The 27,247-nt window shown below is 45.1% G+C and overlaps 6 protein-coding genes across 6 annotated transcripts; 1 reads left to right on the top strand and 5 right to left on the bottom strand.

Moving 5' to 3' along the window:
* Positions 1–6,332: 6,332 nt before the first annotated feature.
* On the bottom strand, positions 6,333–7,352 carry F5891DRAFT_1193438 (uncharacterized protein; the record flags this gene model as incomplete). Its single annotated transcript, XM_041367743.1, has 7 exons — positions 6,333–6,401; positions 6,475–6,541; positions 6,590–6,740; positions 6,783–6,807; positions 6,859–6,930; positions 6,981–7,124; positions 7,230–7,352. 7 exons carry the CDS (start codon positions 7,350–7,352, stop codon positions 6,333–6,335), a joined length of 651 nt encoding a protein of 216 aa, XP_041221781.1.
* Positions 7,353–7,378: 26 nt separating this feature from the next.
* On the bottom strand, positions 7,379–9,069 carry F5891DRAFT_1248179 (uncharacterized protein; the record flags this gene model as incomplete). Its single annotated transcript, XM_041369849.1, has 8 exons — positions 8,916–9,069; positions 8,839–8,888; positions 8,586–8,786; positions 8,247–8,539; positions 8,119–8,203; positions 8,020–8,072; positions 7,872–7,970; positions 7,379–7,822 (listed from the first exon to the last, which is right to left on the bottom strand). The coding sequence occupies exons 1-8, from the start codon at positions 9,038–9,040 to the stop codon at positions 7,379–7,381; spliced, it is 1,350 nt and encodes a 449-aa protein (XP_041221780.1). The 5' UTR covers positions 9,041–9,069.
* A 224-nt stretch (positions 9,070–9,293) lies between these two features.
* Positions 9,294–9,915, bottom strand: F5891DRAFT_1248177 (uncharacterized protein; the record flags this gene model as incomplete). Its single annotated transcript, XM_041369848.1, has 4 exons — positions 9,294–9,422; positions 9,473–9,575; positions 9,628–9,680; positions 9,853–9,915. The coding sequence occupies 4 exons, from the start codon at positions 9,913–9,915 to the stop codon at positions 9,360–9,362; spliced, it is 282 nt and encodes a 93-aa protein (XP_041221779.1). The 3' UTR covers positions 9,294–9,359.
* Positions 9,916–12,710: 2,795 nt separating this feature from the next.
* On the bottom strand, positions 12,711–13,955 carry F5891DRAFT_1130398 (uncharacterized protein; the record flags this gene model as incomplete). The annotated part of the gene is made up of 7 exons (XM_041364521.1): positions 12,711–12,834; positions 12,892–13,061; positions 13,122–13,248; positions 13,311–13,504; positions 13,552–13,660; positions 13,706–13,861; positions 13,891–13,955. 7 exons carry the CDS (start codon positions 13,953–13,955, stop codon positions 12,711–12,713), a joined length of 945 nt encoding a protein of 314 aa, XP_041221778.1.
* A 3,575-nt stretch (positions 13,956–17,530) lies between these two features.
* F5891DRAFT_983720 (uncharacterized protein) lies at positions 17,531–18,396 on the bottom strand (the record flags this gene model as incomplete). The annotated part of the gene is made up of 5 exons (XM_041377352.1): positions 17,531–17,718; positions 17,876–17,883; positions 17,905–18,075; positions 18,134–18,244; positions 18,299–18,396. 5 exons carry the CDS (start codon positions 18,394–18,396, stop codon positions 17,531–17,533), a joined length of 576 nt encoding a protein of 191 aa, XP_041221777.1.
* Positions 18,397–23,229: 4,833 nt separating this feature from the next.
* Positions 23,230–25,525, top strand: F5891DRAFT_1193433 (uncharacterized protein; the record flags this gene model as incomplete). Its single annotated transcript, XM_041367742.1, has 11 exons — positions 23,230–23,242; positions 23,298–23,356; positions 23,406–23,414; positions 23,584–23,709; positions 23,760–23,843; positions 23,905–24,490; positions 24,541–24,599; positions 24,651–24,806; positions 24,868–25,059; positions 25,117–25,274; positions 25,324–25,525. 11 exons carry the CDS (start codon positions 23,230–23,232, stop codon positions 25,523–25,525), a joined length of 1,644 nt encoding a protein of 547 aa, XP_041221776.1.
* Positions 25,526–27,247: the final 1,722 nt, after the last annotated feature.

Below are 27,247 nucleotides of genomic sequence, written 5' to 3'. Positions count from 1 at the left end.
AGTCGCCAGTGCTTCACCAGCGCTAGGCCGCAGAAAGGCTACAATCAACTTATGGCTCTATGACTACGGCGTAGTAAAGGGAACTCTGACCTCTGAACAATCCTGGTCTATGTCGTGTGTGATTGCGTATGTGTTCAAGATCCTGGTTCATTTTGGGGCCTTGGCGGTTATCATCTGTTTTTTGATGACAAATTACTTTGTAAGTCAAACAGTAGCTCAGCAGCAGTCGTCAATTCATACCTTCACAGGACACAGTAGCAACGTGGTCAGGAGACCTCGCCCAGCGCATGACAACGACTCGAGTGTTCACCTTTTCGGATAAAAACTTTCGCAGTGCTGAGGTATTCAACGAAGTACCAGAAGCCCGTCAGGAAGTGGTCGAACAGAACAACATGTTGATGTTACGTGAACTGGCAGGAAAACTTATCCAAGTCGTTCAAGAAGCTATGAAAGATGGAGATATAGGTGAGGATATTCGTGAGACGACACGATACGAGATTTCCGCAGAAGCCAAAAGGGTATTTTTTTGATGCGATGAAAGAGCAAACGGTATCAGAATATGACAGGATTCAAGGAAAGAAGTCTCTCACTTGTGATGTAGAAATTGCAAAAATGTTGTAGCGTAGTAGCATATCAATGTCGTCTCGTGTTTGTTGTAAACCCCTCCACGTGTAACGTGGAGGGATGGGTGGAGATCAGAGAGAATCACCTGAAGGGTGAAATAGCATGCGATGGGCAGAATAATCCGCGAGATAGTGAATGAGGATGACCCAAGACCAGAAAGAATCGCCTGACGGGCGAAATGGCACGGGGTGGGCGACATAATCTGCAAGATAATAACAGGGCGAAGATATGGTTTCATATCAGAAAGAATCGCTTGATGGATGGAAGATTAGATCACCTGACGGGTGAAATGACATGGAGTAGGCGACATAATCCGCCAGATAACGGAATGAGTGTAGAAATAGCCAAAGACCAGAAAGAATCGCCTGGCGGGCGAAATGGCAAGGGGTGGGCGAAGGAATGTCCCAAGATCCGAAAGAATTGCCTTGCGGGTGGCATGGGCACTGAGCGGCACAGCGCTTTGTGATTAGTGGGAGGAGTGGGCAATGGAAGAAAGCATGCAACAGTACAAACCATTGCATGCGACAGGCCGAGATAGAGAGAACACAGCAACAGTACAGACCGTTGCAGGATCGAGAGAACGCGGAGAGCAATAGTTGCGCGCAGCCAATAACGCCAGAACAGGCGCCTAGTATACGCCGGACAGAGGTAGTCGCGTAGAACACGCCAACGCCTAGCAGTACAGACCGCTAGGTGATGAGAGTCCGAGTCAAAGAGAAGAGAAGAGAAGAGAAGACTCAGCAATGCTGAGCCCTAGTAAATATAGATGGTACTAGGAGTATGGGTTGACTGAGAGTTTGAGTCGGTTGAGTTTGCTTTGCATGTGACTTTGTTTGCGAATGTTTGTACTTTCTGATGAATTGATTCAGCCCTTACACTTACTGGTATCTATATCTATACTATACTTAGCTTATACCTCGGGCCTCAACCTCTGCCTGGCGCAACGGTCTGTACTGTCGCGTCATCCCTCATCCTCTCATCCTCCTTCGACACAATGGTGGATTTCGACTTCGACTTTGACTTGTTGACACGACGGTCTGTACTGTCGCGTTTCTGGACTTCGACTGGTGGATTCGACGGCCTGTACTACTGTCTCCGCGTGCATCCCTTATCCTCCCTCCTCCAACACGACAGTCTGTACTGTCGTGTTGTCCGCTGGACTTGGACCTGCCGATGCAATGGTCTATACTGTTGTTGCGTCTATCCTTTGTTCTCTCCTCCGATATGACGGTCTGTACTAGTTTGAGACATGGGTTGGTATGTATTCACATCAATCACGTCGCTATCCTGACTCAATCTTCTCGTATGTCTTCTTATAGTGTCTCCATGTTAATTATCTATGTTTAGTCACAGTTGTATCCGGGTGGCATCCATGTAGGTAGGCACCTTGTACTTCATCGCTACCGTTTCTTATTAAAATAAGATCACGTTGTTCTCTGTTGTTCGTACTCTCCTGGTCGTTGTCGTAAGTTACGTTTATTTTCCCTTGTTTCTCTCGATTTAAATAGTCATTTCAGGCTCTGTCTGTCTGCAAGACTCGCAACACGACCTATAGACGACGACGGTACATACTGTCGTCGCCGTCAAGCTCATTTTTCGCTCGATGCCCGCGTCTCGTGCAGCGCTCACGCGGTGTATGTGTGAGGAGTGCATTAGAAAGGGAGGATATGACGAAAAAGGTGCCCCAAGAGGGGTGCTAATACCAGAACGTTCAATCTCAGCCCATGTCCAGCGTGTAAAGGCAGCAACTATCTCCTCTATCACCAACAATCTCGGACATTTGTCTCTTACCGCGGATCATTCCCAGCCCCCGTCGCTCACATCTGCAACGGCAACTAATCTAGATCACCCAGGACCATGCAACCTTCCTGCTGTTCCTGTATCTGCTCTATCAGATAGACTTGAGCGGTTGAAGTTGTCAGATTCCATGTCAGCCCCGCCGATAGAAAAGGCTGACAGAAAGACTGTGCCAAAGCTGAAACACAACCGGCGCACGTTGAAAGAATTGCGGATCCTTGCTAATATCGACTCCCGAATTCAACGAGGCTTTCGCTTATTGTTGCATCCCTGCAACCTTGATGACTTTGGTCGCGAGCTATCTTTGCTTTGCACAGCCATAGAAAACATCAATGGAGGGGCAGATGTTGTAATTGCGCGAAAAAAGGCAATAGTAATGCAGATGGATGACTTGGCTACTCAGCTCGCCAGCTACCAGGATGTGCTGCAAGTACCCGTCGAAATTAATACGGGTAAGTCATGAGTATATCAACGATGGCTCCTTGCTGACCGTTTTCTAGACGCTCTGCAGCAAGCTCCAGTTGACCGCTCAGACGAGATCAGCCAAGTTGTTCTATTTCTTTGTGTAACATGCAGAGTTGTCATGGGGGTCAGCAGGCGGAGCTGTGACTTCATCATAAAGATAATTTCCATCATATTGTTCCTCTCATTTCGGAGGTCGGACGGCAGTCTTAGCTCCCTACATGAAAGTATTCTCAAGCAAATTCCCCTGACCTCGGAAGGTGCAGAGACAAAATTTCATCTCAGTGGCAAAACCATTGCGTACGCCGTCTGTAATTGTCGTTGCACCTATCCTCCGACGTATGTGCCAGGCTCTACGACTGCGAGATACCCTGAACGTTGTACGCATTGTCCTGCGCCCGGGACCGAATGTGGCGATGCTCTACTTGTTGGCACTGAAGGAGAGTTCCGTCCGAAGAAGGTTTTCATGTATCACGACTTCAAAGATTATCTTTTGGGTCTCCTTTCTCCTAGAGATGTGGAAGCCGTGATGGATGAAGCTTGTGATGATCTTATGGACTCCATTAACTCTCCTCTTCCGCCCTTCGTCAAGAATCCATTTGAAGCCCAATTCCTACGTCAGTTTGGTGGCCCGAAGCCTGAGACTCTTTTCATTGATAGAGGAGAGGAAGGACACTATGCCTTCGCCTTTCATGTAGATTTCTTCAATCCTGAAGGGATGAATGTGCAGGGAGCTAGTATGTCTTGCGGAATCATCTCCATGGCGTGCTTGAATCTGCCTTTGGATATTAGATATAAGCCGGAGAATATGTACCTTGCGGGTATCATTCCCGGTCCGAAGCAGCCGTCTCTCGAAAATCTCAACCACTACATCCGACCGCTCATCAATGATTTAGTAGATGCATGGGAGCGTGGCATCAAGTTTTCCAAAACCGCGTGTTACCCTAACGGTCGGCTAACTCGTAGTGCTGTCGCCCTCGTTGTTTGCGATCTTCCTGCTGCTCGTCATGTCTCTTCTCTGGCTGGAGTCAGTAGTCATTTCTACTGCAGTGCATGTAAATGCTACCACAAGTCTACTTATGGAAGGGTGGACTGCGAGAATTGGGAACCTCGCGATAAAAACGAACTTCGAAAATACGCAGAGCAGTGGCGAGACGCTGTCATGTCCTCTGAGCGTGAAAAGCTATTCAAGGCTCATGGTGTTCGTTACTCCGAACTCTGGCGTCTATCATACTGGGACCCTTCGTGGCAGCTTATTGTCGATCCGATGCACTGTATATTGGAAGGTCTAGTCCCGTATCACGTTCATAATCTCCTCAGTTTGACCTCACAGTCAAATACATCAACATCGGCCTCACCCGCATTTTTGCATAACTTTGGTGAAGTACCTCTCGGGACGATGTCATCCAAGGAAATGACACAAATATCCACGATTCACGCCCTCCTTGTTTCCCAAATTGTTTCAAATAACGGACAGCTGGACGAATGTTTTGACGCGTTGAAAAAATCCTTGCTGTACAAGAACGTGGGTGCGTTGAAGTTCGTTTGCAGTACCTTGGGTTGTATGCCACAGAAAGCTGGTAGAACACTTAAAGTTGATTACGTTAAAGCCCTTCTTGACTGGGTAAGCTCTGCGTTCACCATGTCCGTTGTTCTAAGTTTCTAATGTTTCTATACAGCGTCGTGAACAGCCTTTAGCTGCCCCTAAAGAAGAGCATCAATTTGGCACGACAGAAGTACTTGGACACATTCGCAATGTCATCCGAGATACATCTATCCCTACTTGGCTGGGTTCAGTTCCGAGTAATTTCGGCGAGGCATCAGCTGGGACACTCAAGGCTGATGAGTGGCAAACGCTCATCACGGTCTACCTTCCCATCACCCTTGTGAACTTGTGGGGAGCCGGTACTTCGCACTCCTCTCCTGAACTTGCTGCCCGCCTCAGAACCGTTCTTGATCACACCATGGAGCTGGTCTCTGCCGCTTATATTGCATGTGCACGAATGATGACTGCAAGGAGGGCACAGGCCTATCGTTCATACATGGTTAGTTATGTCGGAAAGTTGAAGGAGATTCATCCTACCTCCTCGCTGCGTCCGAACCACCATGCAGCTTTCCATATATACGACTACCTACTCCTATTCGGTCCCGCCCACTCGTGGTGGTGTTTTCCTTTCGAGCGCCTGATTGGAATACTCCAGCGGCTTCCTGTAAATCACAAATTTGGTAAGTCACTATGAGAATACAGAACGGGCAAGTGGACTAATGGTCTCTAAGGGGAGCTCGAGAATACGATGCTTCATTCATATATCAAGACTGCAGTGTTTCACCGCTGGTTTGCTCGACTGGATTGTCCGCCTGCTATTCGAGAGTGCAGGGACATCTTTGATAGAGTATATGCACCCAAGAGTTCTCAAAATTCCTACCAAGAGTTTGCTGAGGACCCCATGAATGATGCTATTCAAGTGCCTGACTGTGCAATGACTAGCGCTGTGCCTGATGACTTATATACCCTCCTGAGACGACGAACAGCAATACTATGTGCGACACTCAAATTCGACGGTGTTATATACAGTAGGGCATCTACACACTTGGGGAACAGCCAAATTCTCTACTACCCCCGAGGAGACCGGACATTGACCCCTGTTCCTGCCAGCATCAAATACATCTATGGCACGCTGATGGGAGAATTGTTGTTTGCTGCACAGAGACATCTCCCGCTGGATCCTCACGACTGCATGATCGATCCCTTTTCGATTTATCCGGACTTCCCTGCAAAAATGTATTCGACGGAGTTGGAGAGTCGCCTAGAAAATGTTAAGGTAACCTGGGTAGTCAGTCACTTCACGCGATGGACAGTTTCCAGCCGTCACTCAGTGATTCTATCCCTATCTCGTGATTAATCAGTTTGTCTAAAGTTATATTTCGCGATATCTTCTGTTAGTTGTGTACGATTTGTACTGTATGATGAATACATATTTTGCTAATTTTGGTTTGATCACCATTTGTCCTTCATGAGTGGGCGATGATTGAGTGATGAGTGGGCGACGATTGAGTGATGAGCGGGCGATGATCGGGCGATTTATTTTGTCCGAAGGCGAAACTTGAAGTTTCGCCATCACATTTTGTCGCCAGCGTAAATTTCAAGTTTTTGGTAGTCCCTTATTGTTCGACGAAACTTAAAATATTGGCAAGCATATAGCGGTGGATTAAACTTCAAGTTTCGTACCAAGTTTGATGCGATAATTAAATTTAAAATTCAAGCAGACGCTGAAAATCCAATTATATTTCTTATTTGTGTTGACGTATAGTCAGTGAAAAAATGACCGTGGATATTTCATATTTTTGATTTCGTGCACAACGATGACTAAATTTGAAGTTATATGTCCCTCTTTATGTCAGTTTAAACTCCAAATATTTTCTTCACATTTCGTACGTGTAAGCCTATCCTAAATATTGACAACCCCGATGTGCTTGCTAACTTGTTCCAGGGTCCCAAATGCTGCACCGTACGTGTTCTGAAAAAAGAATGAGCATGAATGAGGTGAGTGGGAAGAGAGGACACATGTCAGCTTCTAGCTCATCGAATACGATCAGGCATCCTTGTCCCTGATCCAGCACGCCGTGGAACGCCTTGTCCAAGATCATCTGAGATAGCCTAAAACACAATATGAGCAACTTTTCACAGTGACAATTTAATACGCACTTGGCCTCAGCATCCTGCCGTCCTTGCCCGACCTGCTTGGCAATGTAGTCAATCTCTACCATCGAGTGCGGCTCAATGATACGCAGCAACTGGAGAAGGGCATTGTAAAGCGCTGCAAGATGTAAGCCAATAGTAGGGTCGGACGAGAGTTCTGCATAGCAATAACAAGTCAACAACAAGTTGTGTAAATTACCACGTTTGTAATCCCGAAGGGCCTTCTAGAAATATAACAAGTGCTGATTTTGATGCGCGAGCGCTATGGCACGCACGCTCTCGATCTCGTGGAGCTGAGCATATTTCACCGCAAGCTTGATAGAGAGAAGTGATGTTAGATCTTCGGGCTGGAACGCACATCAAAATGACTGACGAGTCAAGATCAGTGACAACGCACCATATTCAACATGGCCTTGCACAAAAGCATGTACTTGAGTGCATTCAGCGCTGCTGGGTCATCCTGCGATGACATGTTCTCGAAATTCTCATAGAAATATGGGTATGCAGTCGTGTAATGGGCAAGGAACGCAAATGGGTTACGCTTGCACGTCACGTCAGACTCTGCATCGATGAAAGTTTACATGAGCTCGGGGGCATCTGGCATGAGGCGTTCGTATTCGCGGTAGATAGTGTATATGGCAAATACAGTGTTCTCTATCCCATCGCGATCAAAGATCCAAGATGCAACGAGGCGTTTAGTATAGCGAATTTGAGTCAACAGAATGTGGAGGATGGATGTGATGTAGGGCTCGAATAGTCGATCAAGCATATTCAACAAAGTTTCGAATGCAAACATTACGCCTTGACACGTCTCAAAACACTTCTTATCCTCGGAGTCTTGAGTGCTTCGACCAGTTGGTCGACAATGCTGGGAATGCATGTATCCGAGGCATCTAGATGCCCCGCAACTCGTCCAAACAGAATGAGAACGGCTTCCTTGATTTGATCCCCAGTTTCATTCGCAGCACTCGAGCCACCTAGATGTTCTTCAAAAGTCGAGAGTAGCCCTGCAAGCCGCTTGGAGCCATGGATATCGATCACATCAGCTCCAGCTCGAAGCATGCTGCGGCGCACGTCCAATGACCTGCCACCTAATGCTTCATCCTTGATCAAGAATACGAAGAACGGTTCAACCTGGTCCTCCGTGAATGACGGAGCCAAGTGCTCAAATGCAAGGGCCGCTGCCGCTTGGGTAGCCCATGGATCGGAGCGATCGAGGCTAGAAGCAATAACCATGCCCTGGGCATCAAGTGAGGATCATAATCGGAAAGTTTAATATGGCACTAACGTATTGGTCGAACTCGGGTGCAAGAATTTTAGCCTTCAAACTGATTAGAGCCGAGCGCGTAAAGAAAGATAAAGAATCATACCGTTTCCCGTTAGAAGTCTTGTAGAGCAGCTACGGTCAGTGCACCCTTTTGAGGCCAATAAATTACAGCCTCCGCAATGGCCAATGCCGTGCTGGTTCGAACGTACGCATTGTTGTGCTCTAATAGACACATTAGAATTTAAGTATAGAAACACGAACTACATACCGAGATAGCTCATGAGCTTGTCAAGGAAGTCTTCTGGCACATCCAAGCCATTATCCTCCCACGCATAATTAGCGAGACGGGCATTCTGCTCGTCATCGTCATGGCAGGCTATTCAAAGTTGCGGAGACCAATCGAGATCGGTCAAATCGAATGGCTACAAAAACGATGAACACAAGTAATGCAAACTGCAAGAAAACGATGCTGACCTGGATGGCTTGTAGACATGCATTCCTGAAGTAGACCTCTTGCAATAGTGTACCATCAATGAGCACACCGACCTCATCGCGGGTCGCATTCGACTGCACAGCCTCTCTGAGGTCAATGAGAACAGATAATGCTTCCTTGCTAAGTCGTGGCTGATGCCTTATGGCATAGAGGACATGCTCCACGGTTGCTGTTCGGGGAAATGCTGCATCCGAAACTGCAAGAATATTAGAAACGCATCAACTCTTACACCGAAGACATACATTCGCTGCAGTGAAGCTTAATGATGTTGAGCACGAGAGTTATTTGCTCGAATGTTTTATCGCCATCATCTTGGCCGGCGTCTACACCACCCTTCAGTAACACCTGTGCAAGGAGTGGGAGTGCATAGGAAAAGGTTGCAGTGTCAAACGGAGTTTGTTCTGATAGTGATCGCAGACGATAGAGAACGCGTAGCACAAGAGCTGGAGAATTGTTAACACATCACTTATTTTTCAGACGACGGGTAAAACCTACAGCTAAGTTGTTCAGCCTGCACTTCCTCGGGCACCGACACTATCCCAAGACTTCACAATATCACTGCACCAACCCACTTGTGAAATGTGTCCAAACGGTCCCTTAGTACTATGTCAGTCCTGTGGATGCACCGTGCGTGCAAAAGTCCGGTAGATGGTGTTCCAATGGACTGGTTGACCTTTACATGGATGACCCAGATCATGTTGAATCCGTAACATCTCTCATCCAGAAATGGGTGGGAACAGTAGGTGACGTCGTGAAAGAAGACGTCCACAAGGCAATGCTGCGCTTGTTAAGACACGCCTTGGGCGCAGAAGACATCGACAGAGTCTCATGTATGCTTAATGTAGACATGCCTGTCCATTACATGGATGATACCACTGTCATCTTACAGGCGCTATATCCGATACGAAGGCGTGCGCATGTAGGGGGTAATGGATGTGAATTGTACAGATGCCAAGCGTCAGAAATGCTGCGTTTGTGAATTATAGATCAAAGTCAGGAAAATGTTGAGCCCTGCATCATCGCAGATCCACGATCTCCAGCGGGATGTCTTTCATTTGCACCTGCCCCTTGTCTGCATCCTAAACAACTGATCAATAGCTGCAGACAAACCAATCCAGAAGCTACACACGGTGTAGATCGGCACCTCTGGGTGCGGGTGGAAGGCTTCCTTAACATTGCAGTCCAAAGTTGTTTGCGAGCCTGAGGGGTCGGTGAGGCAGAAAATTTCAAAGCTAGATGTGAAAAGAATTAAGACACGAGTGGTATGAGCAATGTGGTACGCACTTGGGAGTGAACTTTAGTGCGCAAACCAAGGCAAAAGACTCCGGAAGCATACACTGGAATCCAGAATGTGTATGCAGATCAACCGACGACATAAAGCCTTCGCAAAGGACCAGTAAGCAAGAGGTTCTGTGCTAAATTTAAGGACCCGCAGGATTGCGAAGGGTGCATGTGAATCCAACGAAAATCGCTAGATGCAGATACACAGACCAACCAGAGGAAACATACCCATCCAAAGGTAATCAAAGATCGTTCTTCCGTGAATTGCAGGACGAGCTCTTCCTCGTCCATAGTGCAAGCATCACTCGTCAAATGCTACCTCGGAATCAAGAGTGTTGTAACAGTAAATTTATTTCCTGTCTTTTCCAAACAATAGTCCACAAGTTTCGCGAGTTCGTGCCGTATTCAGCAATGCGATAGACAGAAACTGCGGAAGGCATTTTCATGGCAAGTTCACAGTCTTCAGGTCTGGTACTTGGACAGGATCATGGGCTTTACGAGTAATCTGTGCAGACTCTTGCCACTGTGGAAAGGAAAGCCCATGAATTTAAGTAGGAGAAAACGTTGAAAATCAATAGAGAGAGCCACTGAAACCAATGAGGTAGTGCAATGAATTGAAGGCCATTGAATCCCCCAAAAAGACAATGGACATCAGTGGTTGAATCACTGATTGTTGTTGGCATGGTCACTGAATTCAATGCGGTAAATCACTGACTTTCGATGGTGCGGCCACTGATTATTGACGACATAACCATTGAATTTGATAGGGTATATGTATCTAGCAAAAGAATATGAGACCACATCACACATCAAGCCTGGGTGTCCAACGCTACATGAAGGCATTTCACGCAGCATAGTTCACCATTGGCAAGGATTGAACATGCGAACACAAGACCTCCAGTAATGAAAGGTGCATCATTGTTAACCGCTAGGCCACAGGACTATTTCTGTATATCAACAATAATGCAAATATATCCAAATCTTATATCACAGTGCCAATGCCAATAGTATGTCTACCGCGTCCGAGGAAGAACAAAAATTCCACCAAGTCAGTTTCACTAATGAAATTCATATCTCACACCATTGAGATTCATCAGTAAACTACAATGTTCTGTACAGATCTGTACAGAGCTGTACAGTGTCACAGGGCCACAGCTTGGTCCCTACTGGACAGTTCACTACAGTATTACATCACATTGGGAATTTTTGCACAGAATTTGCCAATAACATACCAATTGCTCAACTGTCTTCGCACGTACAGAGTTTGCCAATGTCATATCAATTGCCCAACTGTCTTCACATGTACAAATAGGACAACAATCGTGATATGTATTCAATTGGCAGAAAACATGAATGCATGGTATGCTAAAAGTAAGGACTCGTAGTAAAGGAACTTAATCAAGCAGAACCTGTAGATGATGATGCTTCGAAACATCGTTGCCATCAACCTTGAAGGACTGCGCCCTGCGTGAAATATATATATTAGTATTGAAAAACTCGAAAAAAAACTTGCCATCCAGACACAGCCCACGAACAAAGCTGCTCTACCAGCTTGGGTCCGCAATAAGGGTCCCAAATGATATCGTTTAGTAGCCCAACCATCGTGATATAGATTGACTTGTACTCTTTGGCGGAAAACTTTGGGTACAACTTTCTGCTACCGTTCTTGACTAAACCGTCGAGGACACAATTGAACTTGAAAAGTGTCAGTATATTGTCAAGTAAAAGTATCACAACATACCGCAGTGCAAACCAAAGCTAAGCACTCCAGTGGTAGCTGCTCACGGAAAACCTCAGGTCTCCTGCGAGCAATACAATAAGACCCAGTATAGAAGAACAAAATGACAGCTTCATGGAGCGCGGGGTGAGCAATGTTTCGAGTTTTCCCGAGACTATCAACACCATTGTGGAGAAAAAAAGACGATGAATCGGTGACACTGAGCAACAGAGAACAGACAGAAAACAACTGGTGGTTGTGATGGATGTGTACACATCAGGCAAATGACCCGAAAATGACAAAGTATTAGAAAGCTCTATCCGATATAAAATTTGTAGAAAGTTCATCATAATTGTACTCCGGATGACAAAGCTTTAAATACCCGGACTAAGATGGATGGACACTGCCAAATATACAAGTGTGATAGTTTAGTTACAATTTCATTGCCGAAATGCCAAATATTGCAATACCAACCAGGAAGATTAAGTTGCCTAAAGTGCCCATGGTCACCTGGTTGAGTACCAGTGACAACACATAATAATTCTGCCCTATACTGATCTTAGTATGTAACTTTTGACTGATTTTGTTTCTTCTGCCATATCTAAACAAATGCTAGTATTGTATCAATGTTTATATGGCCAGACTGTTCTGTACAAAAACCGCCTACAGCGCAAGGGTGCCAGGGCACCACAACTCAATACCCATTTGTGTTGGTGTGGTAATATTATACAAGCCTAGCTTGCCCTTGCACTTCTGACAAAAGCTCCATTGGCGTGGACATTAGGTATATGATTGTAATGCAGGCCTGTGTTGGTCATTTCTGACTAATTACGACTGGTTTGATGGGACTACCTTTGGTACAAAGGTGTGGAATGATGACACTACTGTGCCCTTCATCGTCTGGCCGCTGAAGCGTTGTCATCATAAGCAAGGCTTGCAAGTCAGGTTTTTTCCGACAAACTCTCCCTGAATGCTGTGGTCAGACTGGCACCCCCAATTCCAGACTGCATTGTAGAGGGTTGTGTAAGGTATCAAGGTGCTGATTATTTGTAATGTGGTTTCTTCCATACTCATGCTGTTGAGATAGGACAATCCCGGCTTGTTATTTTCAATTATCCAAGCACAAGCAGAATGTTAGCTGCATGTCTTTTCTTGCAGGGCTTGTTTGCGTAGATATAAGATAGCATAATGCCATGATGTTGTAACTAGCTATGGTTTCACAGCGGAATATTGCGTCGTCATCTTGAGCTGCCTTCACAAGCAACTTAGTCAGGATCTAGAGGCTCTCAGCTGGGTTGAAATGCGCAAAAATGGTATGCCATTAGGCTGTAATCGATGTACTACACGAGGGGACATGCTAGAATTAAGACTATGAAGAGACTGCATTCAGATTTGAGGTTCGGTTCACTGCAAGGCGTTTTTGTCTTATCTTCGACAAGGCGCTGTTGGCGCTGACCAGTTGCTTGGCAGCAGACGAAGTGGGAAAGACTTGCCTGTGTCGCTGCAATCAGTATGAGACCCAGTGACATAGTGAAGAGAAATTAGAGCACCGATTCCACCACGTCAGTAGTTGATCAACTTCCTTGTATTCTTCGGTTGCAATGTAAGATATAGAGGCAATGGTAACACAGTTCATGCCATGGAGGCAAGCATTTCCGGATCTTGTAGCTTTAGGCTCCTTTTCGACTGAACTCGGAGACGTGAAAACATGCTTGTAAGCCTGGTAGAATACAATGTAGTGAGGGGACTTCATCAAAAGACGCACATCACTCATGCATACAAGCAATAGACTCCTAAGGAGACCGCACCACAGATCATCTGGATCATAAGTATACTGGGCGTACAAGAAAATGGGCCATTGGTCTCCACACACCAACATCTTGCCGCTCCGCAGGTTTTCCTTCGTCCTGTCATAAAGAAGGGCAAATGAGTTGTTCAGGATGACAAATACTAGCAAACCAATACATACTCTGGGTCGGTCCAGTCCATTCCAGCAGGACAGAGTAAGGATCCTGTAAGCTTGTGATTGAATCCACGGTCAATCTTTGAATTTCTGTGTAAATGAGGTTGAATTACGTCTCCTTTTGGAGAAATCCAATCGAGCACTGCAGACTTCAGTGTCTTCGTATTGTTGCCTCTTGCGCCCGCAGCTCCCTTGCCAATCTGTAAATCATAAGTAGGAAACTCTGGACATGTACAGAACAATGCACTAATTCTCCAACATGAAGGATTTCCTCCTCTGATCCATTTTTCAATCGCTCCAGGAGGCCAGGATAAGAGTCCAAGAGCTGCTTGAAGACACAATGTTCTCGCCGCTCACTTTGAAACAGAAATATGCCAGTCAGCGAGAGAACAGAAAGTTACGTTTTGATGTACTCAGTGGAGAAGTCCTCCAGTGGAGTCTCTTCCATCTGCTCCAGTCTCAAGATACCGTTGGTGAGTAAGGAAGGGTAATTGCATAATGCGAACACTGTTCGACCAAAGTGTCGTCCATGGGAGATGAGCGGATCAGATGTGGAGCTGTCAGCGAGAGGATGAGTCTACAAAACCTGTGGGCAACATCAGACAGCTTATGCCTTTTTTCGGGGTCCCATTCGGAGGGCTGATGATCCATGTTTACTCGGAATGTTCAAAGTGGTGTCCTCCGTGGTCATGAGAACTATAGAGGATGAAAAGGTAGCCTGGGCTTGGTGCATGCTGGAATCCAACTTTTATGCATAGCATTACGGTACGTGATGTAAATGGTGAAATTTATGACAGTGTCAGCGGCGTGGTGACGCCAGAGTGACTGGCACATAACGCCAAACTACTAGTGGCAATCGGGATGACCGGCCCGGCATAGTCATATACTTGAAAGTCTTTGGAGACGCTGCCACCGCTGAAGGGCTAGAAGAAATCATATTATCATGAAAGATGAAAGATAAAACTCACTTTCCACTCACATCCTTGCCCTAGCTCACCATCAGAGAAAACTGACCAATGTCAGAATCCTTGCATCAGACGTTCAAAGTGCAAGAACATACTAGTATCAACTTAAACTTACAGTAACTATTCGACGACTCATCATGTATGTAGTCTGCTAACTTGAATAATTTTCATTAGGATTGAGTTAGCGGGAAATGCTAATCCTAGGGTTGAGGTGGACGATGATGACAACCGCCTCTCGGCGGGGAACGAGGTTGCCCTTTTCACAGTGAAAAGCCACGGAAGAAGTGATGCAGCACATGGAACAGGTGATGCAGAGTCCATAGCTGAACTCAAAGAGCGACTCCAACTTGTGGAATCAGGCTGCTCAAGGCTTGCCGAGCTATACCAGAAGTACAGACTTCGTTGGTTAGAGGAACATTATCGGGCAAAAGTGCTGGAAGAATACACACCTCGTGGAATCGACACTTGCTCTGCTCACCAGATCTCATGGGATGCTCCTTCTCCAATTCAGAGTATGTCTGACAAACACTCCCTGTAGCAAACTGACCATCCTACTAGGAGACGATGTCACGCCTATGGAGGCTAGTTAGTGATGCCAAGAAAAAAACTCAGTTCGCGCTCACTAATGTTGTCCAAGAAATCAAATTCACGAGCATGTTCAATGGCCATTGTGTAAAGGTCTGTCTCAGCTTGGGCATGACACATCTTTGTGTGTAAGATCAGAAACTCCAACCCGATGTTGCGCTCGTATGGATTGTTGTTTTGAGTAGCAAGTGTCTGTGCCATAAGTCCTGTTTGACAGGCTTGTTCGGCATGAAGTGCATCACAGAAGATTTCCTGGACATCGGTGGTGACCCATGTGTTCAACAGAGGCAATGAAGGGCTGATGCACTTCAGGGAGACTGAGAGCAAACAAGTAAATCAGCTGGAGCACTTACATTGAAAATTTCAGATGTCCTGGTATCATGTGTATTAGCGAATTTAGGTGGTGAAAGAGAAGAGCTGTGCAAAAAAAAGTGGTCTTCCATCCAAGCTTCATCATTCGGGAGGGGGTAGGCATGTCATCTGTTTAACCAAGCTTCACATTTCTCTCGCCTAGCCCATGGACAAGTTAACGATGCACATCCTACAGCGTGTTTTGATGTTGTTGAGAGAGACCAGATGTCAGGCTTAATGATTGCTTTGCGGTAATAATAATCAACTCAGATTATTGATTTGTGTGACAAAATTAGAGAAGCTCACACATCTGGTGCTGTTGCAAGTGGTCGATGGCTTGGCTATACAAAGACACTTCCATCTGACCTTGTTTCTTCCTCTCCTCCATGAGAAGATGCTCCAAGATCACGTGTCTTCTTCGACCAACCCGGATGCTCTGGTATTGTCACAATATTGCCTCCTGTTTCACTTCTATAGTGTACTCAACAACAATTTCCCAAAGATCACCAGAGTAGACCCGATCTTTGAGCAAAAATGATAAAATTCGCAATTCAACTTCAAGCTGTATGGAGAATTTTCAGATGCCCAACCAGACGCAAAATTATAGACTGGTCTTATCATCTGATATGAGACCTATGTAGGCATCCAGTAATCCAATGCCCTCCAAGTTTGAGATTTGAAGAAAGTTTATACGAGTAGCTGAGCCATCAAATAGCTCTGATATACAAGTTGACATCACTGATCAGATGACTATTCACTTGAAATTTGGGTGATGCATGTGTCCGCAATGTATTACTTACTAAAACTTTTGTAGTGGCAACTGATTTTGTGAGAGATCTAGATCTGGTGAGAACCTCAAATGGGTGTGATCCGGCGCATCTCGCCACCAGCTGTAGGGTAACTAGGTCATACTTAGGGATAGAGCTCAATTTTGGCTCGAGAAATTGAACTTGCAGTAGTGTCAGCGCCAATCCGACAGGAATAATGCTCCGCAGACTATATGATTGTAGTACACCACAATAGCATCCTTCTGTGCACGAAAAGACCTGGAGCTGAGAAGGATCTGACAACTGAAAAACTACACGATCAGATGAAAGAATAGCACAAACAAACATCAAGAGATGCAGCAGAAAAAGATAGAACATCGAGGGGATGAAGTTGCGCCCTGACAGCCCTATTCGCATAAAATTTGACATGTTCAATTTAGAGAGTAAAAAGGGTGGATGTACTACCTGAGTGTACAAGTATCCAAATGCTAGAGAGTCGGGGAATGATCCAACGACTAAAAATAAAAGCATGCTCGAGTCAAGAGCTTGATCTAGGTCAAGCAATCTATCAGTGATTGCACAGCAATGGAACGAGTAACCCACCTGACTTCGTGTGGTGTTCCTGCTCGTTTGAGTATCTTTACCACTGCTTGAACTCCATTCACTTCCTCAAAAGCGCGAAGTGCTGGAGAAGAATCAACCAGAACGCACAACAGAGTATCCAAGATGGCAGATGTTAAATGCATGAAGGGTGCAGGCTTTTCTGGTGGTTGGAAATTGTTTTCCCTCGAAGAGGCATCAATGGTTGGTGTGTGTCAAGAAGTAAGTAATAACTCAATCAAAATCTGCGATGGATGATGAGGTTTGGGCATCTCAAGGACTTCACTAAACACAACCAACCTCAAGAGAAAACTGACGACCCAGAAAAGACTTGCTTGATTTGTGGTGAAGATAGACTCCTTGGATTATTGACAAGCCTTGACATAACTGGGAGCACAAAGTATTCATTTCAGTATGACGCTCTTCTGTGATTCAGTCAGCCATGATGTTGAGGAAGAAAAAGGCTGTGTACTTACTGGTAGAGCTCTGGCTTGCGCACAGTTCTAGCTGAGGTGTCGTACATTGTATCCAAGCCAGGATCTGCGCAGCAGGTTGGGGTTATTCCCCACCATTGGATTCAAAAGTGTCTTGAAGGTCCAGATACATTTCTAATGTATCATCGTTGGAGGACTGCACACACGCAAGCAGTAAGCTGGTGCTCAAGAACAGCCAGAGCTCTATTTCGTCTTCTAAATGATGAATGTGTTGGTATCGTGGGGAGAGATGCCCTGGCTTCAGTCATGGTTGTGTTTTCACCGGGATGGATTTTGAACATGGGTGGTGGAAAGAGGTTGCAATGGTTAAATGCAACCAGATGGACCTGGGTGCTGTATACTAGGGATGATATATACATTGTTGCATGAACATAGCCACATAGTGGGATGCTCCAATATCTTTAGCAGATGTTAATTGTAGGTATTTTTAACTTGCATTGCTTAGGCACCCTTCCTGAACAGACTCAGATGTGGTGCTTCATCGCTGGCCTTACTCCTACTCGCATGCATATTTTGCAGCATTTGAACAGGATCTGAAAGTCCCTTGCAGCAATCCCATCGCCATCAGACAAGTCAAGCTTTCTCAACAACTCTTTTTGTTCCTGGTTGGTCCACTTGATTTTAACAGCTGAGATTGTCCGTTGACTCTGTTCTTGTCCATCCATCAATAAAAGTGGTGTTTCAACGAATGAAACTCATACTTCTTCGCAGGTGCCGAAAGGTGATCGAAGGAGCTAGCTGGAAGAACCCATCTATCTTCACTAAGTGGTGATAAGCATTGAATTTTCTTGCCCATGAAGCACACTGACCTTGGTATCTGCATGTATCAGAAGCACACCTTGCAATCCAGTAAGTTTTCTTTGTGGTCTCATTCCACCATGAATACACTGCTGCCTCTACGTACTCTCCGTCGTCAGCGCATAGGCAGCACAGATATTTGAAATCGTATTCGGCACGACAATCCTCCAGGTTAGATGGCGGAATTTTCTGTCCCTCGCCATTGGCAGGCCTATGTTTTCAAAAGAGTTATTACTCAGGATCCATACAGAATTTAAGCAATATCTTACCAACACCATTCAACCATTGTCTTCGACGAACTGTCATAGTGTAGCAGGGCAAAACGGTAAGTCATAGCCTGCACGATCAGTTTTCCCAACTGCTGAGCAGTTTCATGATAACTAGGTGGGGTGGTGATATTAGAGGAAGGTGAAGATGGCAGTTCCATTGAGTACCTAGGATTCTCCCCCCCCTCTACTTTAATATAATAGCGACTTTCAGATGCATCATCATGGCCCGTCCAGCCTTTCATGCTGTAATCGACTGGTGCCATAGTTTCTTAGTCTGTGGGAACCAGGCGATCATGCCGTTGGCCATCGCTGGCGCCAAGGGCCGAGCAGGAGTGGTGAGTTCTGATCTTCTAGAATGGAACCAATCACAGAAATATCCTCGTCCTTTCCATTCTCTCCATCCTCTCCTCTCATGGACATGGCACTGTCAGGTCCAACTCCTTTCAGATGCACTTGTACGCGTGAGTTTACACAGGAGAGCGCATACACCAAGCATCAATGCTCGTGTATGAGAGGGAAGAAACATGTGTTTTCCGTGTTATCCAGAGCAAAATATCTCCTCGGTTCTGTAAAACGGACTCGAGTGAGTAATAGCAGGTCTTTAAGCATGCAGTCTCATGGCCTGTTGCCATCTTCTGACGAGGTCAATGGACCGTTACATCCGGAGTTCAATGTTGATGAAATTCCATTCACAACGCACTCAGCTCGGGAGGTATCGTATGCAGATTTGTCTCACGATGTGCTCGCCTCAGCATGTGACACTACGCTTGGCACTGCATCTATGCAGATAGACGAAGAGGGGTTATCACTGGCCCAGCGGAGGAGCCGACGTGTTGGCATTCCTATGCCGATCCGCTACAGACAGTACGACAATGTGCTTCTGCAGCCTCCTCCGAGTGTTTCCTCCAGTCAGATTCCTCAACAACCGGAGTTAAACCCACCTGCCAATTCCACTGACATGTCTATCCAAGCTCAAACATTGTCGTGGGCACCTCCATTTCGCACAGCAAGAAATGTTTTTGGGCTAGTACGCCAATGTTTCACACCGACTCCCCCATCTCATGACCTGGAAGAGGTCGTGACGCTCCTAGATATCAGTTCTGTCCCAGTTCTTAGTCCAGCGGATATCCCTGCTGAGATCTCTGACATATCATTTCACCCCTACCCCAACTGGTCATCTTTTGAGCTGGGTCATTGGTATTGGAACGGCGGCGTGCAGAAGTCTCAGCAGAGCTTCAAGGAATTGGTTGATATCATCGGATGTCTGGATTTCAATCCTGATGAGGTGCGAAATACTCCATGGGACAAGATCAGCTCGCAATTAGGGGCGAGTGTTGATGTTGAAGGCAGAGATGAATGGGAAGATGAGGATGCTGGCTGGCATAAATCACAAGTGACAATTGAAGTCCCATTTTCTTGTACCACACCTCAGCCGGACGCTCGACCCTATATTGTGGCAGACCTTTACCATCGATCTCTGGTTTCAGTCATTCGGGAGAAACTCGCAAACACTCAGGACGATGAGCTTTTCCACTACAAGCCTTATCAGCTGCAATGGTGCGCCCCTCATCTTGAACATGAAGTAAACATCCAGGGCAAGTTATATACCTCATCGGCCTTCATGGATGCACACCGTGCACTTCAGGAGTCTCCTGGAGAAATAGGATGTGATTTACCTTGTGTTGTCGTAGCACTCATGTTTTGGTCAGACGCCACACACTTGACATCTTTTGGTAACACAAAGCTGTGGCTGGTATATATGTACTTTGGAAATGAATCCAAGTACTGCCGGTGCAAACCATCCTGCCATCTGGGTAATCACGTGGCCTATTTTCAGAAGGTATGATGGCTATTCTGAACCAATTCTTGTTTGTATTGACATTGATGTCTTGTAGCTTCCGGACTCCTTCAAAGACTTCACAGGTACTTACACTCAAGGCAAGGGAATTGGTCGTGAATGCACAACTCATTGCCACCATGAATTGTTTCAGGCTCAGTGGAGGGTTTTACTTGATCCTGAGTTTTTAGAGGCATACGAACATGGTATTGTGATCTTGTGTTGTGACGGTGTCAAACACAGGTTCTACCCACAAATATTCACTTATTCTGCCGACTATTCTGAAAAGTAAGTCGCCATTATTGTCTTTAATGTATTGCAATTCACAAAAGTCAGGGTTCTTGTTGCGACCATTTGGCAGCTGGGAGGCTGTCCTTGCCCATGGTGTCTCGTACCTATGGGACAACTCCAGAATCTAGGCATGAGTTATGATAGGAAACAGCGCGCTACTCTTCCGCACTCCGATGCTTCAAGAAATGAACTAGTCACCATGGCACGTGGCTTCATCTACAAGATGAATCGTGGTGTAGATAGCACAGCTGTCGAGTCACTCCTTAAGCCTCATTCATGGGTGCCAACTTCTGTGAGCATAATGATCAGCTTCCATTCTCGTTCTTACTAACTCTTAATTAGAACACATTTTCGGACTGCCTCGGTCCACTTGGGTTCAATGTGTTTGTCGCACTCGTTGTCGATCTCCTGCACGAGTTTGAACTTGGAGTATGGCGTATGCTTTTGGTCCATTTACTGAGGATTCTTTGCGCCCTGGATAAAGACCTGATCCATGAGCTTGACAAGAGGTCTGTTGAATATTTGATAATTCCTCGATGCAGGCTAACTATCAATGAACTGTGACAGGTATAGACATGTCCCCCCGTTCGGACAAGCGACCATCAGGCGGTTCTCATCAAACACTTCCGAAATGTCGAATATGGCTGCACAGAATTTCGAAGACATTCTACAGGTGTGTCTTTAGGACAATTTCCATTGGTCATCAGGAACTCATTTCACACTAGTGTTCTATCCCATTTTTCGATGGCCTTTTCCCCGGAGATCACAACGAAATGATCGTGGATCTTCTGTTCACCATGGCACACTGGCACGGACTCGCTAAGCTTTGTATGCATTCTGACCTAACATGAGATATCCTCGACAAACTAACTACTGATCTCGGTGATTGGTTTCGTGAGTTCAAGGCAAAAGTTTGCCCTGCATACCAAACTCAGGAACTTGACTGTGAAGTTGATGCACAATCTCGCAGGCAGGCCAAGGAAGCATCCAAATGGGCAGAGAAAGGCAAGGTAAACATTGTTGCGCGAGGGCGCCTGCAGCTTGGAAGCCTAAGGAAGGTGCCCTCGCCAATGTTCAAGAGATCGCAAGTTCAAAGCAGCTCCAGGATGTCCCTATACCAAAGCAGTTGTGGAGGAAAAAGTTGTTTAATTTCCAGACTTATAAGTTTCATTCGCTTGGGGATTACATGGCCTCAATCCGTCAATTTGGGACGACAGATTCATATAGCACTGAACCAGTAAGTTGCAGCCTGTCACTTGTGCTTGCTCTCACTCAATATTTATTAGGGAGAATTAGAACATCGAATGCCGAAAAGTCGATACCGTCATACTGATCGAAGGGCTTTTGTTTGTCAGCTCACTCAGATCGAGCGACATCAAGTGCGCTTGCGCCGCATCAAACAATGGCAACAACAACAACAAGACCCTCGTGAAGAACTCAACGAGATAGCAAGCAATCCCCAACTACACCATTATATTGGCCAAAGTGAGAAGATTTACGACGAGTTTGGTCACTACCTTTGCAGCCATACAAAAGATCCCGCCATGAAGGTAATTAGCTCTTGACTTTATTATCATTTTCTGATATGTTGATTAGGACTTCTTACCTCGGTTGAAAAATCATATTCTGGACCACCTCGAGCCTGGAGAGACATCAGCTCATCTCGACCAAGCATGTGACTCAATTTTCTTCAAGTGTAACAGAATATATCATCATATGATTGCAAGGTTCAATTATACGACATATGATGTTAGGAGGGCCCAAGATGTGATTAATCCACGGATGCCTCACTGCAATATCATGCTACTCAAGCATCGTGATGATTTGAATGATGATGACCACAATGCCAAATACCGTTACGCTAAGGTCCTTGGCATACATCACATCAACATTGTTCAAGCGGGGAATGTGTACGAATCTTGCCGATTGGAATTTCTATTCGTTCGATGGTACGAAGCTGTGCAAAGTCACGCTTGGGAGACATGCACCTTGGGTCATGTTCGCTTCATGCCTATTGCAGATCCTAATGCATTTGGCTTTGTGGACCCAGGGGTTGTTCTCCGTGCTTGTCACATGATTCCAGCTTTTTCTCTGGGTCAGCGCAATCCTAGCGAACATGGAATTTCCACTCTCGCGGATGATAAGGATGATTGGCGTGAGTACTACATCAATAGGTGAGCATTCCTCCCGATTTGGTTTAAGTGTTATAATGTAAATACGGTTGTGTTAGCTTTGTCGACCAAGACACTATCATGCGGTTTCATTATGGACTTGGAGTGGGACATGTGTACTCACATGAGGCACGGATCGTCGAACCCCCTAATTTGGTGCAATGAGCGCCTGAATTTATCCCTCAGATGACAACACAGGCAGAACACAGACATTCAGACAGGGAAGAAAACCTCACCACCTGCTGGCAAGCTCCTCATGATGAGGATGAGGATGAATGGGATCACATTGGCGCTGAAGAGTTGGAGATTTTTGAGCAGGAATGAAATGGAAGTACCGAATCACTCATTGAGGCACTAGATGAAATGTTTGCTACTGACCATGCGCTCAATTATGAAAATTAGTGTTACATACAGCATATACCCCATCCGATGATACATGGTGCATCATCAATCTGTGACAATTATCATCAATTTCTGGCTGGTTCACGGCAGGCAAATTACCTCAAATTACTAATTACTGTTGGTGCTGCACTTATTCCTGGTGGAAAATTTAGTCATTCCTGGCACAACAATTCAGTTTTCCTGTCGGACGATCTGTCGGATAATCTGACGGACAACTCTTCCAGGCTGCCAGTTCACTCAGTTCATTCATTCTTTTTTTTGGCCTGTACTCCTGGCTGGCTAACGCTGACTCATGATCATTTCAAGCTAATCGGTTGGCATGTCCAGCCCATTAGCTTTTATTTATGACCAAGGTATCGTTTGCCACTAATTGCAACTGTTTCCTGCCTTGTTCAATGGCCATGCAAGGTCAGTTAGCACCAAACCCACCTTACCAATGACTAAATAACTTAATCGTAAGCAGCTCCCCTTTGGCTCTACTTTCCTCAACAGAATCAAGCTTTACAAGTCATCCAACTCCCTGTATGTCACAAATTTGTCGTGTGTATCAGTGCTAATGCTTCTCCTCTAGACTGACAATGTATGCTATCATCTATGAAGTGTTATATCAAACTAACTCATATCCCCTGGATGGGTTTAATGGGTGTTATGTACTCGTTGGGTATTTAGCTTACGACCACTGCAAAATTTCGCCTCTCTACATGCGTAATCATAACTCCCTTGTTTCGTCTCATCATTCTGGTTTGTAGGGCTCAGAGAGTAAGATGGTATTGGCCGTCTTGGGTTTTAGCAATGTAAACCTACCCATAGTCGGAATCCTAGCTATCCCTCAAGGTTCGGGGGACACAGATTTCCACACTGTGTATGAAAGACAGGTGAGAAATCCATAACATCTGAAATTTCATCTCTGAAAGGATGAATGTAGCTCGGTGACAGTGATTTTCTCCGAGCAGTCGTAACTGGATTCTGTCGACCGGATGCATCAGGGCACCCCAGTCGGGTATGGCTTGTAAGTGTCGTTTTCCCTGTTCAGTACTGTGTATCATGTGCTAAATTTGCCTCATCCTCAGCTTAACGCATTGGACCACACAATCCAATTTCATCAGGCTCCGTTTCTGCATGGTTTTCCTCCTCCAGCAGCTTCGGTTGCCGCTATCGATGTCGCACCTGTTTCGCATGCATTGCAGCTCTTTGCACCTGCTATCACAGATGAAGAGCTGGCATCGTTGATGCCATCCATTATGCCAAGTCTTGTCGACATCGAATACAATTACTCCTGCTATACCGACAATTCGCTGATGCAGTTTGAAATGACTCACAGTGAAGACTTTGATCCCATTGTTACATTCCCCTCCGTCGTTAGTCCATCAATTGTGTTTCACCAGGACCTTATCTGGCGAGGTGAAGATACTCCAATGGAGATCACGCACCGGAGGGCTATCAACCATGCATTAAACGGATCGCTCTGGAAACGGGTGTTGTTCGTCACGAAGCGCATATACGTTGGGAGCTACTTGGTTGGGTTACAAAATCCATTTGAGTTTCTTGAAAAACTACCAGGGGCCTTAGCAAGCGACAAATGCCTACTCTCCAACTGTTTTGTGATGGCAGTGGAAATGAGCCATATGACATTGCAAGAACTTCATGAGCACCCACGTAAGCACCTTCCTTAGTCGCCTTGAATCACTATTTAACAGCACAATCAGTGATGGTAGAAACTCAGACCAGTGTTCAAGCCACTGGATGGGATGTCCTTCGCTTGACAGTATGCCTTTCTCGTGCCTCGCCCTCACTCGCTTCTGATCATTGCGAGCAGTTCTCCAAGTACATTGATTCCCGTAACACAGAAATATGCAAGGTCATTCAAGGCTGCATTCTCTCCGACACAGGATTCTCAGATACCAACAAAGATGATCAAGACGCTAAGGCTGCTTATTTCTTTCAACTTCTATCCTCAGATGATCGAAACGAGGTATGAGACTAAAAACCCCACAAGTTGACTTCATAGCTGATTGAGATTCAATATTATTCAGGTGCGACAAGGTATTTTAGAAATTGTACAGCTACACATGTTCAGCGAACTGGTCTGGGTATCCGTATTTCAGAATAGCAGCGGCTTGACCAAGGGCAACTGCCAAGGGAGAATGGCAGATATATTCCCCGAACAAATCCAAGGTCAGGATGGCCTATTAGGCTCAGGTCTAGTTGCGAATTTGCTGACTGTGGTAAGTTTGTCTGCCGCATTGTTGATGACACAAATGACAAAAGCATTATCACATCAGGTATACCATGCGCTCCATCTCTGGCTCCCAGATAGAACTCCAGGGCGCAAACTATCTGCCATGCATCAGATCATTATGGCAGCATTGGGAAACCTGTATGCTAATGAATACCAGTTCCCTCAATTCCATGAGATGATGAGGAAGTTGCCTTTCATCATGTGGGAGTTCTGTGTATGATCGAAACGTGTCATGCTTATCTACTTGCAGGATTTCAAATGTCCTACCTATCGACCCCAAATTATTGGAGCCAAAAATGTCTGTGAATGACAACCGGCTAAGAAACACGGGCGACATTTTACCAATCGTGATGTATGCAACGGACTCCACTCACCCCGGCCTTCCCAACGCGGTATTCACTTCCTTACACTCGCAACAAGCCATGCAGGAAGTCGACAGTTCATGTTTCTAGGGTGGAGCTTGTTGGAAGATACAGTGGCTCAAAAAAGTGTCCCAATATTTGTAGCTTTTCATGTAATTGCTATATCATGTGTCGAGACGTGAGAATATGACTAAGCTTTAGGGTGATGTCGGAAAGGTCTGCATCTCAGCTTCATTTCGGTTCCCTATACCGTGGGAAACTAATGACATTATGTGAAGATATGAGTATTTTAATTTGATGACTCATTGGGACACTTTTTTGACTTTGAGTTTTACTAATGTAATCTCTATAATTCTAGTACTGTGTGTGACCTCCTTCTGCTCCAATCACTTCTGCCACTCTTCTAAACATATTCTCTATCAATTTTGGGTATTTCTCTTTGGTGATTCCATCATACTCTGCTGTAACACTGTCTCATAGTTGGAATAGCCCCTATAGTGAATCTTGATATGCTACAAGTAATTTCTTGAGTGATTCTCAGGGGTATTCAATATGGTTGATGTCTTGGGTCTATGTTGAACATGATAGAATAGTAATATTATGGTCTTTAAGTTATTTGGTAGCCAATCTAGAAGGTTGCTCTATAAGACTTAAGATCTCTTAATCACTATATTCTAATTGGAAAGACTGCTGATGCTAATAAAGTGATTAAATTGATTATTTCCATCATTCCTATGACTATCTCTACTCAAATAGTCAGACAGACTCTCAAGACAGCCCATCTTAAAGCTATAATCAAGAAAAACAGATTCCTCTGTCTCCAACCTATAGAAATAAAAGACAAGATGCTACTTTCAAGTACAAATATCGGACTGCTAATAGCTGAAAGAGGTTTATCTAGTTAGATAAGGTCAAAATCAATAGGATGAAATCATATGGCAACGAATTTATATTAAATTAAAATAGATAAGACAATCATTAAGATAAAGAAAAGTTAAATAAACACCTTAAGTTTCAAGACAAAACTTGATGGTATAGGACTATATGAGATAAAATGGAGTGGGAATCTTCTATGAAGCAAAGGGGAGGATGAATACAGAGTAGTAAATACTCATTTGACAGGAGTGTCTGCTAAGAAGCATGCAGAAGTTATGAGTTAATGAAGAAGATACTGTTTTGTGATAAGACAATGACCCTAAGTATACCTCTAAATAAGCCACCAATAGCTTGCAAACCATGATATTACTATTCTATCATGTTCAACATAGACCCAAGACATCAACCATATTGAATACCCCTGAGAATCACTCAAGAAATTACTTGTAGCATATCAAGATTCACTGTAGGGGCTATTCCAACTATGAGACAGTGTTACAGCAGAGTATGATGGAATCACCAAAGAGAAATACCCAAAATTGATAGAGAATATGTTTAGAAGAGTGGCAGAAGTGATTGGAGCAGAAGGAGGTCACACACAGTACTAGAATTATAGAGATTACATTAGTAAAACTCAAAGTCAAAAAAGTGTCCCAATGAGTCATCAAATTAAAATACTCATATCTTCACATAATGTCATTAGTTTCCCACGGTATAGGGAACCGAAATGAAGCTGAGATGAAGACCTTTCCGACATCTCCCTATAGCTTAGTCATATTCCCATGTCTCGACACATGATATAGCAATTACATGAAAAGCTACAAACATTGGGACACTTTTTTGAGCCACTGTACGATTCATGTCCTATATCGAGCAATGGCAAGATGTAGATAATTGTATGAGTAACTAGGTATAAGCATGAGCGATGATGTACGA

The sequence above is a fragment of the Suillus fuscotomentosus genome (genome assembly GCF_016647785.1).
Source record: "Suillus fuscotomentosus strain FC203 chromosome Unknown F5891scaffold_58, whole genome shotgun sequence".
Classification (NCBI taxonomy): domain Eukaryota; kingdom Fungi; phylum Basidiomycota; class Agaricomycetes; order Boletales; family Suillaceae; genus Suillus; species Suillus fuscotomentosus.
Note: the sequence above shows the minus strand (reverse complement) of the source record. Positions and strands in the feature narration are given on the sequence as shown.